General features: G+C 29.0%; 1 protein-coding gene across 1 annotated transcript; it reads right to left on the bottom strand.

Annotated features, from left to right (window-relative positions):
• Positions 1-590: 590 nt before the first annotated feature.
• Positions 591-15,605, bottom strand: LOC126835167 (low affinity immunoglobulin epsilon Fc receptor). The gene is made up of 6 exons (XM_050567487.1): positions 15,142-15,605; positions 6,773-6,976; positions 1,586-1,698; positions 1,366-1,474; positions 1,062-1,299; positions 591-966 (listed from the first exon to the last, which is right to left on the bottom strand). The coding sequence occupies exons 1-6, from the start codon at positions 15,263-15,265 to the stop codon at positions 963-965; spliced, it is 792 nt and encodes a 263-aa protein (XP_050423444.1). The 5' UTR covers positions 15,266-15,605; the 3' UTR covers positions 591-962.
• Positions 15,606-16,621: the final 1,016 nt, after the last annotated feature.

Raw genomic sequence — 16,621 nt, 5'->3', positions numbered from 1 at the left:
GGGTATAGTATTTGCTAAGGTGAATTATTACTTAATTGTGTTGTTCATTGGACATCATATGTAGTCATTATTACTACTGTGTGTCATTTTTTATTCTCTCTTCTGTGATAAATTATAGCAATTATATTATTATGTTAGACTGTCATAATAAACAAAACTTTATTCCGTCCAAAATAATTTTACAGGGTTAATATAGAGAGAAAATTATATTTTAGTTAGTTTATACTTACCGCAATTGTACATAGAATTATCTCACAACGGTGTAATTAAAAAACAATAATTGATTAATTTTTTTTTAACCAAGTGGAGGAATTGTGTAATTTTATATTGTAAGCCACGTTTTTGGCAAACAACTCACTAGTGATGCACTATGTATGTATAGTAAATTTATTTTTTTTAATTGTATTATATATATATTTATATAAATCATGTTAAAATTACTTATTTTACTTAATAATGTTGTAACAGTGTAAAAAGCCCTCCAAATATTTGTGATAAATTATTAATTGTATGCAATTCAAATAATAGGTAACAATAACATACAATTAAATATTAATATATATATATATATATATTGTTTAAAGCTTTGGAGAGTTTTAATTTTAAGTATTTGATTGTAATTATAAAAAATAATATTATATTTCTATAAATTAATTAATTTAAACGAGTTTTACTTACTATTAAACTTGTATTGGTACAATATATTATATAATTTAACTTTTTACAAACATACAAAATTGTTTTTAATTAAAAATAGTGATTTGAATGAAAACAAAATGAATGTGAGAACAATATGACAAAAGAAGTGTTTCAAAGACCAAGTATATTTTTTGAACGTCTCTCTGGACACATTGGCAAACACTTTCAAATTTGAGGTTGACATCAATGGTTATTTTTCTATGAAAAAATGAACGCATCCAAACACTTGACAAAAGTCCATGTACAGTATGTACACACAACAACTACCTAATGTTTAAGTTTAAACATGAGTAAAATTGTATTCTGTAAAATTAACTAATGCCTAATATGAAAAAAAATGTCTATCAACTTTTTAAATTTACATTTCGCACACGAAAAAAGTTTCAAAAGAACACGGCGAGTCGTTCCACTTCAAGCCTTTACCATCTCGGTTCCAAAGCTCTAAGCAATGTTCTTCTTCGCCGTTTTCATATTTGAAGTTATTCGGTTCGCCAGCGTTCCAATTGGTAAATCCAATAGGTCTGCCGTTTGCTAACCAAAAGAATGAACCTTCCTCTGCCTGATCGGTGCCGGATGTCCAAAAATGTTCATGGCCCATACCTTTAAATAAAACAATAAAAAAGATTTACTTTTCTGTTTCGTTTAAATTAAAAACCAGTGACTTACCAAAATCTTTAATGTATTTTTCTAATTTGTCATTTTCTTCTTGGCTGCTAATGCTGGCCAAATGCATACCATGATATCTGCAGTATTGTGCGGCTTTGTACCAATTAGCCTAAAGAGACAAATTATCGTAATTCATAGTTTAGTAATTAATAAATATTTTGACTAATGATTCATAATTTATTTTTTAGTGTTTATGTTGTTCTAATAAAATATCATTCACCTTAAAGAAAATGCCCAAGTATAACTTTTTTTCACCAGACCGCAACAGTTGCAACGATAACTTATTTACTGAAACTGTATCTGAATCTACACAGTTGCTACTACTACATTCTCCTGAAATTAATAAAAGTTATTTTTTAAATTTTACATAAAAAATATAGTGGTGATTTTTAAATTAAATAAAAAGTCAATATAAATAGTAGCACATGAAAAAATATTTTATGAAAAAGTTTTTAAAAAGTCAAAACTGCGAATAAAAAAACCGATAATATTTCTCCAATTTCCTATTTTTTTATTTAATAACCATAATTTTATATTGTGTTCAATGCTTCTTATTAACCAAGAATCCAATTTATAAATTACCTTTAATTATTTTTTTTTTTTTTAAATCCGGTAGACTTTTCATTATTTTTTGTGTTTTTTTTTTTTGATGAATTGATGGATAAAAAACATGGAATTTTTTTAGTAACATTCTATATTTAAGAAGACAATTAATAATTTATTATTTTACTATAAGAGAATCGCAAATAATATGTCAATCTACGATATAATAGCGACCTTTCATTATGGTTAGACCATGAAAACTTTTTCAGCGCCTTAGGGTAGGTATTTGTTACAGTTTATCTTTCAAGGTTTAATAAAAATGGTAGTCGAAAACAAATCCTGCATACCTCATTTTTATATACACTCCGATAACCAAATACCAATACATCTAGAAAATATCTTTACAATGTTACGTCCTCGCTCGCATGTGTGATGTGAGTAAATATAATGCATTTTATTAGACACTTGATGTTTTAATATAATAATCTTTAGTTGAATTACCGGTTTTAATCGAATGCTCACAATGGATGACTGACTAGAATTACAAAACTTTGTTTTTTTAGACGTGAGAAGGTCGACAACTTTGGTGAAAAAATAGTTTATTTACATACATATTATAGATTTATAGCAAATGATCATGATCGGTGTCAACGAACTGTTATAGTAAAAATAACATATAAATAAGTAATCTCGTTATTTTAACGTAATCACCGAGTTGAAACATAGAATGTTACATTTGAATATTCAAATTTAATTACACATAGATGACGGAAGCGTCGTTTATAGATTAAAAACTAATAGAAACGCTTAAAAAATGTAGCAAAAGTGTAAAATATAACTATAAAAATGTTTGTAATTGGGTAATTTGTTTTGTACATAGTATACAGTTATTTGTGAACAAGTTTATTTTGTTGTTGCTATTTAAACTAAATATGCTCGTCAAACTACTTTCTATGCGTTGTGTAAGAATAAGGTACCACGAAAATAATAATAATTATTAAGAATAATCAGTGGATTTTGAGACTATAATTATGTTTATTAACTCAACGAGTTCTAAAATAGTTGTGGGGGGAGGAGGTAACCGCAACCCTATAACAAATTTGGGTGGAAAAAATCCAGCAGCAATGCCAACAATAACAGTTAAAACTGTTTAGGTATTTGCTGAATCTATTATTATGATGTTCAAACGAAAGCGCCTATATTTAAAAAAAACTGTATTAATGAAAACTTGAAAAAAATAGTTGAATCCATAATTTTATAGGTAGTTTTATACAGAGTATAAGGAAATGATGCTATACACACCCTATTAGTATTAACAGATTTGGTATAGGAAATTTTTCACAAAATCGTAATTTTGAGCTAAAACTAAAGTGTACACCTATTAGCATTTACAAGGAGGATTCTTCATTCATAAAAGCCACAGCGACCATAATATAGGTAATAATGTTCTTGTAAGTATTTTTCTAACCTAAAAAGTTGACGATTTTTTGATAAATTGGAAAGATTTTCTACTAACAAAAACCTACCTAGAAAACATTTTTAAATAGCTTTAGGAACTAATTATTATAAGTTATGAAATGCAGTTTTGAAAATCTATCAGTGTACAGTACTCAAGAATATTACATTTTTCAGGTTTTGTAATAGGTGTTTTTACATACAGATGTAAAAAAGATGTATAGGTGTAACGTCCTCTTAAACTGAGGTACATATAAAAGCAGAGCCATTTAATTTGAACTACTAATAATATACTCGTAGTTCAGGTAAAATTAACATCTTTAGCCAAGAAAATTAATTTAAAATACATAAATGTATATCAGGCATAATATAATTGTTGAAATGTAGATTCAGATGTATACTCCTATCCAAATGATATGACAAAATTATTTTTTTTAATTGAAAATTCCATTTGTTTTACCAAATACAATGAAAACATACTTTTCAACGTGGTGTAAAACGTTATGATGGGGAAAAAAATTGAAAATATTGTGTAAATAAACGTCCTATAATATTAAATTTTGGACTTTTATTTAGCCACTTTACACTTGTCACTTTTACATGACACGATCACGAAAATTTCCTGTAGAAACCCTGTTATAGACTGTTAGATCCTGACTTAGTTAATATCCTGTCAATAAGTCAATGAACAAAACAATAATTTTATAAATAGTATATTAATTAACCCTAACATAAATCCACACTGCAAGTTTTCAATACGTTTACTGGGAAATTTGTTTCACTGTGGCAGTTATGTAAACCTCAAATTTATCTTTTCATAAAAGATCTCCATATTATTTATGAAATGAATAAATCACCTGATTAAATATGGATGTTATTTTTATGCTGGTTTAACGAGATATGATATATTCATATTCACGATACCTAATTAATTCGTATTCATACGACAAAATACGTCCACCATAACTAGTATTACATATTAGATGTATTTCTATTCAACTATAGGTAAATACTACACTTTTATGTTGTATAATCATTAATATATTAATATATACACATAATAGTGTCTTGTGCCTGTACAAGAAATCTATACATAAAACTATATTCTATAATATGTAACGTCTAGGTAATTAATATTAAATATTAGGCATGTCTAAATAAAAAAACCGAACCTAGTTATCTTATATTTTTGTATATAATAATATTTTATATGTGTATGCGTTGCGTATACATATTCATAGAAATTTGTAGTATAAGATAAATTGTGAAAAAATTATATAGGATTTTTTTTAAAAACAATCTTGTCTATTTTTGTATACATAAATAATAAATAATAACATGTTCAGTGTAATACATCGAACAATAGATGTGAGCTACTTGCATTGAATTTCGTAACTCCATATTTTGGACAGTAGCTAGTGTATTGGCTACCTACTTTTTTTTTTATGATATACGACCAACATTATTTGTAATTTACGATAAGATCTACCTATACAATATCGTCGGTAAAATTATTGGGACGTGTAATAAAAACGAAAATGTGATGTGTTTTTCATTGTCTTGTGCAACTTAAACATGATGTACAGATAAGTACATTAGATAATCATAATAGATACATAGTAATATTAGATTAGTATCTATCTATATAATGGTCCACACGCTTTGTCTGTCGTTCTGCTCGTAATACACATTTTATTATCTTACTTCGATATTCGAGCTACGCAATAGTAGAGAACTATACAAATCAAACGTATTAAGAAGAGGACACACGAGTTACTTTCAGGGAATTCAGTTCAAGCAATTTTTTGCAGAAAAGTGATTTAGAGTCACATTTATTTTGTTATTCATTTTATTAGGATAGTATAGAAGGTATTAAAAATATTTAAAGTATTTATAGGTAGTTAATTTTTTATTAGACCATCACATTGTTCGTGCTATTAATGATTTTCTAAATCTAGAACTTTGTTTATAGTAACATTAGCAAAAATCGACCATGTGGACTAAGTACTTAGTAACATAATTCTGTAATTTTATTCATGTGTTAAATGTTTTGTTGATGTTTTAAGATTATCTACGATCTTAATGTAATTATAATTACATTAAGTAAATAAGTTGTATCTTTACATTAGGTATACAAATGAATAATGTATACATCTAGTTTAAAGTTATAAGTAGTTAATATAGTAATAGTTTATTAGTGAATATACCTTGAGTATTTATATTAATTAATATAATAACTAACTATATTTGCGTTATTATTAAAATATATATATATATATATATATATATACATTTGTCAGTGTTAACCACCATTTTAGAACACAGGATTGTCTAAACGGACTCGTGACGCGCTATGTAACAATACGAATAGAGTATTCAGCAATTTTACTAAACTGGTCAAGGGCTATCCATAAAAACTTGATCGTGACCTGAACTCAACGGACAATGTCATTTATTAAATACTCCCATACACATATTATATATGTATAAACACATACAGAATTTACCCTACCCACACACGAATTATCTATTAAGTGTAAACGAACAGTAGAATTCCTTAGTCCATTACAATATACTCTGTTTAAGGTCAGATTAAATATAACATATAGATCGGTAATTATAAATCTTGTACCAAAACATAAATCATAGACAATAAGCTATTTATATATTTCTACATTAATAATGAAAACGCTCGAGTTTCACCTTGTCGTCCGCCACCAAGGCAATCTTCGTTAATTACACAAAAGCGTTGAAGATTTTAAGCCCAATTAGAACTTAGATCGTTCCGATAATTTTATTAGTCCGGCTAAGATTGATTATTTTGATTTGTTTTAAAGCGCAGCTCAAAATTAGTAAATACATGAGATGGTTTATGTATAAACTTTTGAAGTACAAAAAAGATCGCGTGGTTTAAAATGTTTTTCATTCCAAACTAAATAAATTACTCTTAGCTGATCTAGAAACTTGCAAAATACGTAAGACAATTTAGTTATAAATAATTTTTAATAACTGTAGTTTTTATAGATGAGATAATAATTTATTGTATGAAACTCTTTTATTATATGCGTCTTCAACTTTTTTGACCGTTCATACTCCAGAGAGCCAAGAGACTTGCAAAGGTCCATATTCGGGTACAGGTGTATGAAACAGGGCAGCAGCTGTCCATTACCATGTCAAGTGTCAACTATTATAATGACAAGCAAAAATCGGGGAAATCTGCCATTTTATATCAATCCCGAAAAAAACTATCATTAAGTAACGAGACTCGTTACAGAGTTGTAAGACTAAAAAAAAGATAGATTGATGGATATTGGATATGCCTAGCATAGGTTTCGCATCGATTTTTTTTTAATAAATGATTTAACACTTGTTAAATATAGTTTCCCAAATTTCATGATAATCTTCTGACCTTGATAGAGTTCCGTTTGGGCACCTTTGGTCAAATCCTCTTCGTTAGGTAGTTCGGTGTAAGGATTTTCGCCGAGTTTCTTATTGTTATCAACGACACCCAGCGGTGGTTGCTGGTTCAGGCCTGCTCTGGTCAAACGTTTTTGCAGGTATTGTGCCAATATTTGCTGTGTAATACTATTCTGCTTTGCTAAATCGACAACACCTACACACAAACAATAAAGTCTCACGTTACAGGCTGGTTCCAAATGATCATTCCGGATATAATAGAGATTTTAAAATAACATCATGCACTCGTTTCGAAATTTCATATTGCATACACATGTTTGATCTTTTCCGTCGCTATTCGCTAAAGGCAAAAATAATATACTACATACAGAGTGATCATTTTATCGTGCACCACTCAATATCTCATAGGGTTTAATATAAAATTTAATTAATTTTTCCATATGGTTTTTGTACAATGTGATCTCAATTTTTCACATTTTTTTTGTTCCCCCCCCCCTCTTAACTTAGTTTTCTTATTGCAACTTTTGAAACTTAAGCGGTAATGCATACATTTCATTAACTTTTTAAATTTAGAATAATAGACTAAAAGTGTTTACTGGTTGATCTGGAAATCAGTTTAGAACAACTACTTTTATAGTTACCGATCACGGACCACGGTTGGGAAGTGCGCGCAGATAAAAATAATACTATGCTTCACCTTTCCTCCCGCCCTAAACTTCAAAAATAATTATCTAAAACTGGTGATCGACCAGTCAAAATGTTTAATACATTATTCTCAATACATTTAATAAAATGTATGCGTTACCGTTTAAGTTTCAAAAGTTACAATAAAAAAAGCTAAGTTGAGAGGGAGGAAAACAAAAACAAAATGTGAAAAATTGATACCACATCGCATAAAAATAAAATAAATTATATTATTTATTAAACTCAATGAGATATTGAGTGGTGCACGATAAAATGATCACCCTCTATTACACGTATCATATATTTGTTTATTATGCAATACCGCACAAATACTATAAAACTACATAATGACTTTTTAGTTTTAAGTTTTAAAAATGCTAGATAATCGTAATTCATGAGGCCATTAAGAGAAAAGCATAAGGATACTGATTATACGCGACTTATTCATGATAAACGTAATGAGAAATCAAAATTCTATATTTAAGATGCAAGCATGAAAAAAAAATTAACGATTCTCTATTAGCTGCAGGCGTGACTGAAAAAAATATCCCAGACCGGTTGAAATGTTTACAAGTAATTATTCACTCGATCCTCTTTATAAAGGGTTCCAAATATGATTTAGTAGGTTGAAGACCGCATCCATTTATCATGTTTTTTTGTCGTGCCTCTGTCAACGAGGCTGAATACGTTGTTTTAAAAACAAATTTACTAATTATGCATACTTCTCTTTTTTTTCGAGTATGTCATTAAGTATCTACTTTTCGGGTAATGTTGAAGAAGATTCCGCATTTTATTAACTTTCATCAACCAATACCTAATTACAAATCAATGTACATTTTGTTTGCTGATTTAAGACCTTAGCTTCATTACGTTAATTTAATGCACCGATTTGGTAAAAAACTAACACATTTTTAAGCTTCGCAATGTAGATAAGTATTTCATAACAATTTCACGTTGATTCTATAAAGTATGATACTAGTACAGACTTTTTTTTGGCGACTAATAATGATAAAACTAGTTATAAAACAATATGTTTATAAGTTATCCTGTAAAATTTGCAAGTCGGTTTTGATCATTAAAACTATACATTCTGATTTAAAACCGTTTAAATTAGGGTTTACATACTTTCAGAACTTTTTTAAAAGAGTTCTATTTTAATTGTTATTAATTTTTTTTTTTTTAATTATTTTAAAGAAGTTATTAGAAAAGCTTTGAAGAAAAGTTTGAAATAAAAAACTTTTATATGAAACTTTTCTAAAGAAATTACTCAATCTAGGGATCGATTTACCTAATTATTTATTTTTTCACGTCTTACGTCTATATAATCCATCCATAGGCGGGAATGAAATTTGTACAAACTTTAGACACAAGTTCAGGAAGTTCTTAAAAATCTAAATTTTTTAGAAAAATTCAGAAAAGCCCACCATTAAAATCGTGATTTTGTTGTTGTATTTTCATTGTAATTATTCATGCGTATTTAATTATTGTATTTTAAATAATACAATAGTTAATAACAAACGGGCCGTATAAAGTAGTTTAAGTCGAGTGGAAAGTGGAGGCGGTCCAGCTGCTCAGAATAATATTATGCATTACACTATAGCCTATACCGTGTGAGTATATAATTTCTGATTCCACTTTCGAACATATATCCGTATTATTATTAGTTTCTATTATACCTTGTGGTGGTTTTCTTATCTGCTTGAACAATATAAAGAAATATTAAATATGTTACATTATTACAATATTACGTACTTTTAACACAAAATAATAAAATGATTCATAATTATCGAAGAAAGGCATAGAAATTAATATAGTGTAAGCTTGTACGAAAATTTAATTTTGAAAAATTTATTCTCGCGTTACATCTACAACTTGTCGGGGTTTCAGTTTTCCAATACTCGTGAAATATTTAGTATATAACGGTAGGTAAATAAAACGCACACTACCAAGTAGTTACACTAGGTATAACTATGTCAGCTTCAAAATTACTTTGAGTTTGATCACAGTTTAAGGTGACATGATAAATTATTATTATGAAGCGATCAAATCGATTACGTATTCGCTACTCGTACTCGTAGAAATGGCTCTGAAACCCGTAGACATTATACTGCGGTGTTTATAAAAGAATGTTTGCTAAATCTGTACATCATTATTCAACTGAGCATAATATATTTATGTGTTATACGGGATTAATGACTAATGGGAACAAATTAGAAGCGTGATCAGAATTCATATGCAAGATAGTTGCATTGAAATATTGTAGGATCGCGTTAAAAAATAATATTCTCAGTTAATAATAATTCACTTACAGGGTTCGGAGGTTAAAAATGTACTATGTAAATTTTTATATGTGGCCTCTCTATTGGGAAATGTTGTAATAAAATTATGAACCATTGTACACTAAACATTTATAATTTTCGTAAATGAAGTTTAACCAGTTTGAAATGTACTTAGTATTTGAATAAATTTTATTGATATTGCGTTTTTTTTTACTCGATAAGTAAGAATAAATATGAACGCAGGGTTTGGTATATATTTATTAGCATATATAATATCATAAACAAAATTGACTTTTTTATTTAAATCCTAAAACAATTTTTTTCAACGGGTTGTAAACGAAAAATACACATTTCAAATTTAAATCAGCAAAGTTTTTATAGAATACATAATATATTTAACGATAGGTGGACTGAGATAAAATATCGTAAACAATTTACTCCACTAATTACAGAACAATCAGCCCTACTCTATTAGAAATAGCAGATTTAATGACCTGAAGAGGCCAAGATATCAGTGGCTCTGAAGGTGGTGACCCTCTCGCTCTTCGACCCAGTTAAAATAATTTGAACACAACAAATTTATTACTGCAAGTAGGTACTTTTTTAAAAAACTTGAACAAACACTAATGATTGTATACATATATAAAACGTCAAGTATTAGGCTATGACCTGAACTGTGAAATGTAATTAGTTACTTTCATGCGAAATTACACTACATCATGCGAACCACTCAAGAAGCTGAAGTGCAGAAATCCGATTCTAACCACCGTTTTCTCCAGGTTTGGAGTCCGGTTGAATTCCGGATGCCGAAATTCTACACAATACGAACCCAACAGCGAGGATACAGGGTTTGATTATTTCATAAAGGTATCCAGATGCTTTAGAGTGGCCGAACAACTTAAAAACTGATCACTTGTTTCTTTAGATATATGTGTAGTTATTGTCGATTTAAATTTATTGAAGTATGATATGATATTAATGTTTGTATCATTACTTTATTTGATGTCCAATCTTTGTTGTCAATAGTTTGTAGTTGATATATTTTATATTTATTTGGTATGTAGTATTTTATGTTAGTTATTAATTTGCCATTGTCGATGTTGTTATATCATAAATGCAAATGCAATAAAAAAGAAGTGAGCAAATAGATACTTTCGAGGGAATGAAATTGCACTCCTGTGCTCTCTCCCCTTGCCTCCTACGTGCTCACCAAGATCGAATTCACTGACCAATTATTTTGGGAAGAAACAAAAAACTAAAAAAAAATTAAGGTATTATTCAACGAACCATATTTATATTATACGTTTTTACTGTTATTATTTATTAGGAATTATTATTATTACGAGTCGAGTTTAATGGAGTTACGTTTTTGTCATATCGATTCATAATTTTTGACGCATTTTTCTGTAACTATTTATGTATGTAATAATATATTGTTTAACCATCCTAGTCGTTCCAGCAATGTAGTCCATGAGCAATTTGCACATTGTTCTTAACGGCTAACCATACGATACTTTCTCTATTACCCTGGACCAACATTATAAACATATTTATATAGTTGTTTAGCATAAAAAAAAGAACTATTTGTTTACATTTTTTTGTATAATATACTTAGACAAATATTGTTATATAATCTGTGCGTACCTATATTATATTGTAGTTCTGCGTAGACATGGCATAATTGTCGATTAAATTATATGACCTATATGATGTCTATTATAAATGACATTTCACTGAACAATATTGGTCAATACTGCGATAGCGGTAAAAATATTTTCATTGTTACGATTATGATTTTCTTTTTTTATAGTTGTTCGCGACAGCTGAAAATTTTATTTTTTTAATCTGTTCGAATTTTGAAAGACCAGAGTCAAGCGCTTGGCGTGAAAATGAGTCTGGAGACAAAATTACTCGAACGGGTAATAATGATAATGTTACCTACTTTCTCTTAACGAGTCAGGTGGCTAGAACGAGGGACCTTCTTTTGCTGGGAGACATATTTGTATAGATATACTAAGAAATTATGCTCTCTGATGGCATTCGAGCACGCGGTCGTTACCGTATTACACAATGGACGTTCCCTTACCAATGCAAGTACACAAAATTACACGTATACATATTACATTCCCAAAATAAATAAAAATAGGTATATAAGGTGTTATTATACTATCCACGCATAATAGAAAGATGAAGATAGGTGCTGGTCACGACCTTCGATCGAGTCCAGTGTTGATATATGAATGCTAGCCATCGGCCATCGCGCGTTCACTCAAAAACGCCTCAAACCGAATCAGACAAACGCTATGCCCAGAACATTAAAACTTTTTTTCCCCTTGTTTTTACCGCTTTCTTATGACGGTAATAACAATAATTATACAATTCTCAGTCATGATTACGTTTGCGATAACAACGGTTTACTATTACAGAAACTCCTCGGCCTATAGCGTTTGTCGCAAGTCGTTATATTATAGTAATCAAAACGAGAGGGTCTTGCATGCACTAGGTGCAGCGCGTGACGGTCACTATACTTATTAGCGTAGATCATTCTAGTCTGGATATTTCTTTAACAGTTGTCGTTAATCGCCGTCAGAGCTCAGTATAAATAAACGCAGTCTTGAGTAAAACACGGAAATGAACCGGATTCTGGTTTAAAATAATAGGTATATTATCAAGACGGCGATTTATTGTAATTTGTACATTAATACCTTCTCTGCTGTCGTATCGAATCTAACTATGTACAGACACGTGACTATTAATGTATCAGACATAAAAAGAGTTTTATTTTTTTATTATGTTTTCATTTCATATTTGATTTGATTGTATAATATCATTTGTAATAATTATTACTTCTAGATTGATTATTTTCCGTATGCAGGATGATTGGCCAACATTGGTCAGCAAATACCCTCAAATTTTCTATTTGCTTTTAACTTTGAAACAACCCGAATCCCCATTACTGAATCATCTAGTCCTAGTGGGTTTTTATGGTAGTATTCTTTTTCTTTTTTCTTATTTTTATGTCATTCTTCCTCCATTTATGTCCATTTTGAGATTATAAAAGTGAACGCATCTTATTTTTGTTTGGTACTATTAAAAACCCTGTCTTCTGTCAGTGTTTAATGATTTAGGTACACCGTAGTCCGTACAACACATGTTTGCTGATAAGTAGGAGCAGGCAGGCTATAAAATCTACACTACACAATATCTAATTACATACCGACTACGGTTTTACTTGTTTGTAAGACAATTGCAGTTGAAAAATGATCCAAAGCTGGTACTTTCCTTCTATTAGCGTCGTCCTAACAGAAAAAGTAAATTCCGTTTCGCAATTAAGTGAAAAATACCTACCACTGGAAGCGTTCAGTACAGAGTATGATTTAATTATATACCTACTAACTACTATTTAGATATAGGTATTAATTTTTTCAAATAACAATTTAATGTATGACCTATAAAATAATAGTATATAAGTTCATACCAACATACATATTAATATATCGTTTTTTGAAATTTCTGAAAAAAGATGTTTTTTAAGTTGCTATAGTTTTGATCTAGGTGTGCGATATGTACTCAACTAAGAATTAATAAAACTATAAACACAAATGAGGTGCATAGCGACAGAAAAGCTTGACCCACAAAACATTTAATTTCGTTTTTTGCATCAAACATTTTAGAATAGTATAATATTCCAAAACTAAACCTGAACAAATTTATTCATTAAATGGCAGAACTTAATTTGTATGAAATTGTCATTTAAACAAAGGCATTTTAAAATTATAATTATTGGGCTTTTCTTAAAATAATGAATGTGTAGGTTTTGCTTTTCTAGCGTTATGCGACTGAAATAAGAGATTAAATATTAATCTGAAGCTAAGAAGGTATTTTTTTTAAAAAATAGATTCTATTAGTTATCACTCTGTAATTACATCCATTATAAGAAAAAATAAACTTAAAACATATTTACTGACACCTGTATACACATTGAATAGATACTTGTAAATGCAGTGTATAAATGGTGTACATTGTATATATTATTAACAGCACGTGCGCCTACAGTATTTGCAAATAGATCTTTCTATTGAATCAAACGTTTAATTTTCTTATATATTATACCAAGCTATACACCTATTATATATACTTACACTATTATTATGTATTATTATATAACTTTAACATAAGGCATAATATGAAGTCTTGCCAAGGCCTTGCAACCACTATTGTATCGGCTATCGCTCTGGTCACAACATCTCGATAATACGTTGGTATTGCATTTTTCATTTTTCAAACTAAGTATTTCAGTAAATGTATATTTTACTGTATACATTCCATATCCTTGAGATAACAATACATTTATTTGACCAACGTAATACGTGAAGCATTCGCTGACAACATCTTAGATTTTAAAAAGACTCGCTCAATAATAAAACATACTTCATAATATGTTAATATCACCCGCCTTTGAACAAATATGCGTTTATTGAAAGTTATAAATTATAATAATAATTAACGTGGAAACTGGTCACTAAAATAGCCAAGATACATTTTAATATTTTCAACTACTTTTTGGTTACTATGAACCGCTACACGAGTCACTTTAGTCTATATAAAAATATATAATTAACCAATTGTCAAGATTTTGACCAATTTTTAGGATTAGTAAAAAAGCTGGATCAGTATAGGCTCAAGTAACTTTCTTTAGATGTTGGTAAAACTGCATTTGACTGAGCAAATAAAATCTCTTTTGAGATTTGTTCTCATTTATTTCATTAAATTAAACTTAATATTATTCACAAATTAAAGTTGTGTTAAAGTTTGATCACATAGTTATATATAATTAAGTTAAGTAGTTGATTATCCAGCTAGTTAAAAAATAATATCCAAGTTAATATAACCAAAAAGTTTAATTGCTTTTATTATGTTTATTACTATTAAATGAACCAGTCTGTTATTAATTTACATACATTTATTTTACACACAGTATTTATTATATAAATATATTACGTTATACGTGTAATATTATGTAAGTCCATAAACCGAATTTCAAGGTTCTACCTACCTATAATTCGAAAATTGCCGGTTAAAAATATGTACTTACTATTTTTAGAAATGCTAAAAATAAGTAATAACACAATATAGGAATGTATGCACTTGCTTTTTAAATGTATGCAGTGCTTTAATTTTGTATTTTTAATAATAATAAAAAAGCGTCCAAGTCTTTAAACCATTTTGATTTTTATTGTATTTTTTCTACATTATACATTTTTATGGCAGAATTTTGAAATTAATTTGTAATTGGTAAACGCTAACTCTACGATTTTTTTTATAAAATTTTCAGTATTATTATTTGTTACTCTAAAACAAAGATACGAAAATAGTTATACATAATTAAAGAATTTACCTGGTTGCTCGTTGTTGATTTTATGCGCTGTTCTGGAAGTGATTGTTTGACTTTGTGTCGAAAAAAAGCACACAAACAGCGTTAGAAAGGATATCAGATTCTTCGTATCTGTCCAAATATTCATATTGGCGTGATATTATTGACAACTTTGTGTTGTTAAAAGAAATGTTTAAAATTGACAAAAAAAAATAAAAAATAATACACAGTTGAATCGCGCTTGTGCTATATGTTATTATTTTTTTAAAACTACAAAAACTACCCACGGTGGAGCGATACCCACAAAAGCGCTGTGACGATACGGCTAATACACTTCGTGCACGATTATACTTGATACTGATGGCGCGTTGGGTCGTGTGAAGACTTTGGTAGAAGGAGAAATTTGTTTCTTGGTCGCTGCCGTTGCTACTATATGCTGACAAGTGGGCATACGATGCTGCACACATAGGTAAGACCACTTTCGATATCTGTAGACTGTGCACTGCCAACCAATATATTATACCTTTATGTACATTGTACACAATAATTGTATTATACATATATGTATGTAAGTATGTACCTATATGCAGACCGGATCGTCGCGTCACCAGTTTCGAAGCGGATGTGTTATAATACCTAAGTACCGGCTAAACGAAATGGAGAGTATTAGCCCAAGTGTTATAATAAGAAGTCATTTTAAAATAGGTAAATCATCATGATTATCATTAAGACTAGCTGTGTCTACTGGAAAAAAAGCTATGACATCGTTATTTTTTTTGTAATAACATATTTATGCGTTAATTTTTGAGCATCTATCTCCCCTCCCCCTAAAAAAAAGCCCCATATAAAAATATCGAATGTCACAATTTACACTTCAAAGTATTTTACAAAAAGACAATTGATTGGTTCATGTAATGCGCAGTAATACTCAATGATTTTTTTTCATGCAAATTCAATCGTTTGCAAATTGCTCAGGAAAAAATATTATTAAGTATTAACGTATTGATTATTTTTACGAGAATAGATTTAAAAATTCAGCGGTTTCGGAAAAAACATGAAATCATGATATTATTTTAATTTTTAAATATTTTTTATATAATTAAGTGAATGTTGTCATGTGATTTCATTTGGTTAATGGTAGCAGTGCCGTCGAAAAGCGCGTTGTTAGGTATTTTTTAAATTTTTATGTCGACTGAAATGTTTGACATTAAAACGCCAACAGAATAATATTTTCTCTTCTTAATTTATTAATGTTTACGACTTCATGGAACTGTGAAGGTGTAGGTTTTCCAACGGTGGATTATTGATTTTTTCATCTATGTGTTCGAGCTATATTTACCTTCAACCTCTATAAACTTAACATCTACATCTTAATTCTTATAGTATATTGGTTACTAATTCATAGTAATTTCATAGTAATGCAGGATTTTTAATGGATTCTATAAATACTTACATATTAACGATAATAATGATTTATGAAAATAATGAACAAATAGTACGAGGA

The sequence above is a fragment of the Adelges cooleyi genome, unplaced genomic scaffold, assembly GCF_023614345.1.
Source record: "Adelges cooleyi isolate 19-005CV unplaced genomic scaffold, UGA_ACOO_1.1 ACOO_flye_CR_arks_rails_tigmint_CR_PRNA_23, whole genome shotgun sequence".
NCBI lineage: Eukaryota > Metazoa > Arthropoda > Insecta > Hemiptera > Adelgidae > Adelges > Adelges cooleyi.
Note: the sequence above shows the minus strand (reverse complement) of the source record. Positions and strands in the feature narration are given on the sequence as shown.

Bases quoted from the DNA above. Each gene is read 5' to 3' on its own strand.
- LOC126835167 (XM_050567487.1), bottom strand. From the start codon at position 15,265: ATGAATATTTGGACAGATACGAAGAATCTGATATCCTTTCTAACGCTG. The intron at 1,699-6,772 runs GTCAGAAGATTA...TATTAATTTCAG, and splicing joins CCAAACGGAACTCTATCAAG to GAGAATGTAGTAGTAGCAAC. The intron at 1,475-1,585 runs GTGAATGATATT...TTGTCTCTTTAG, and splicing joins ACTTGGGCATTTTCTTTAAG to GCTAATTGGTACAAAGCCGC.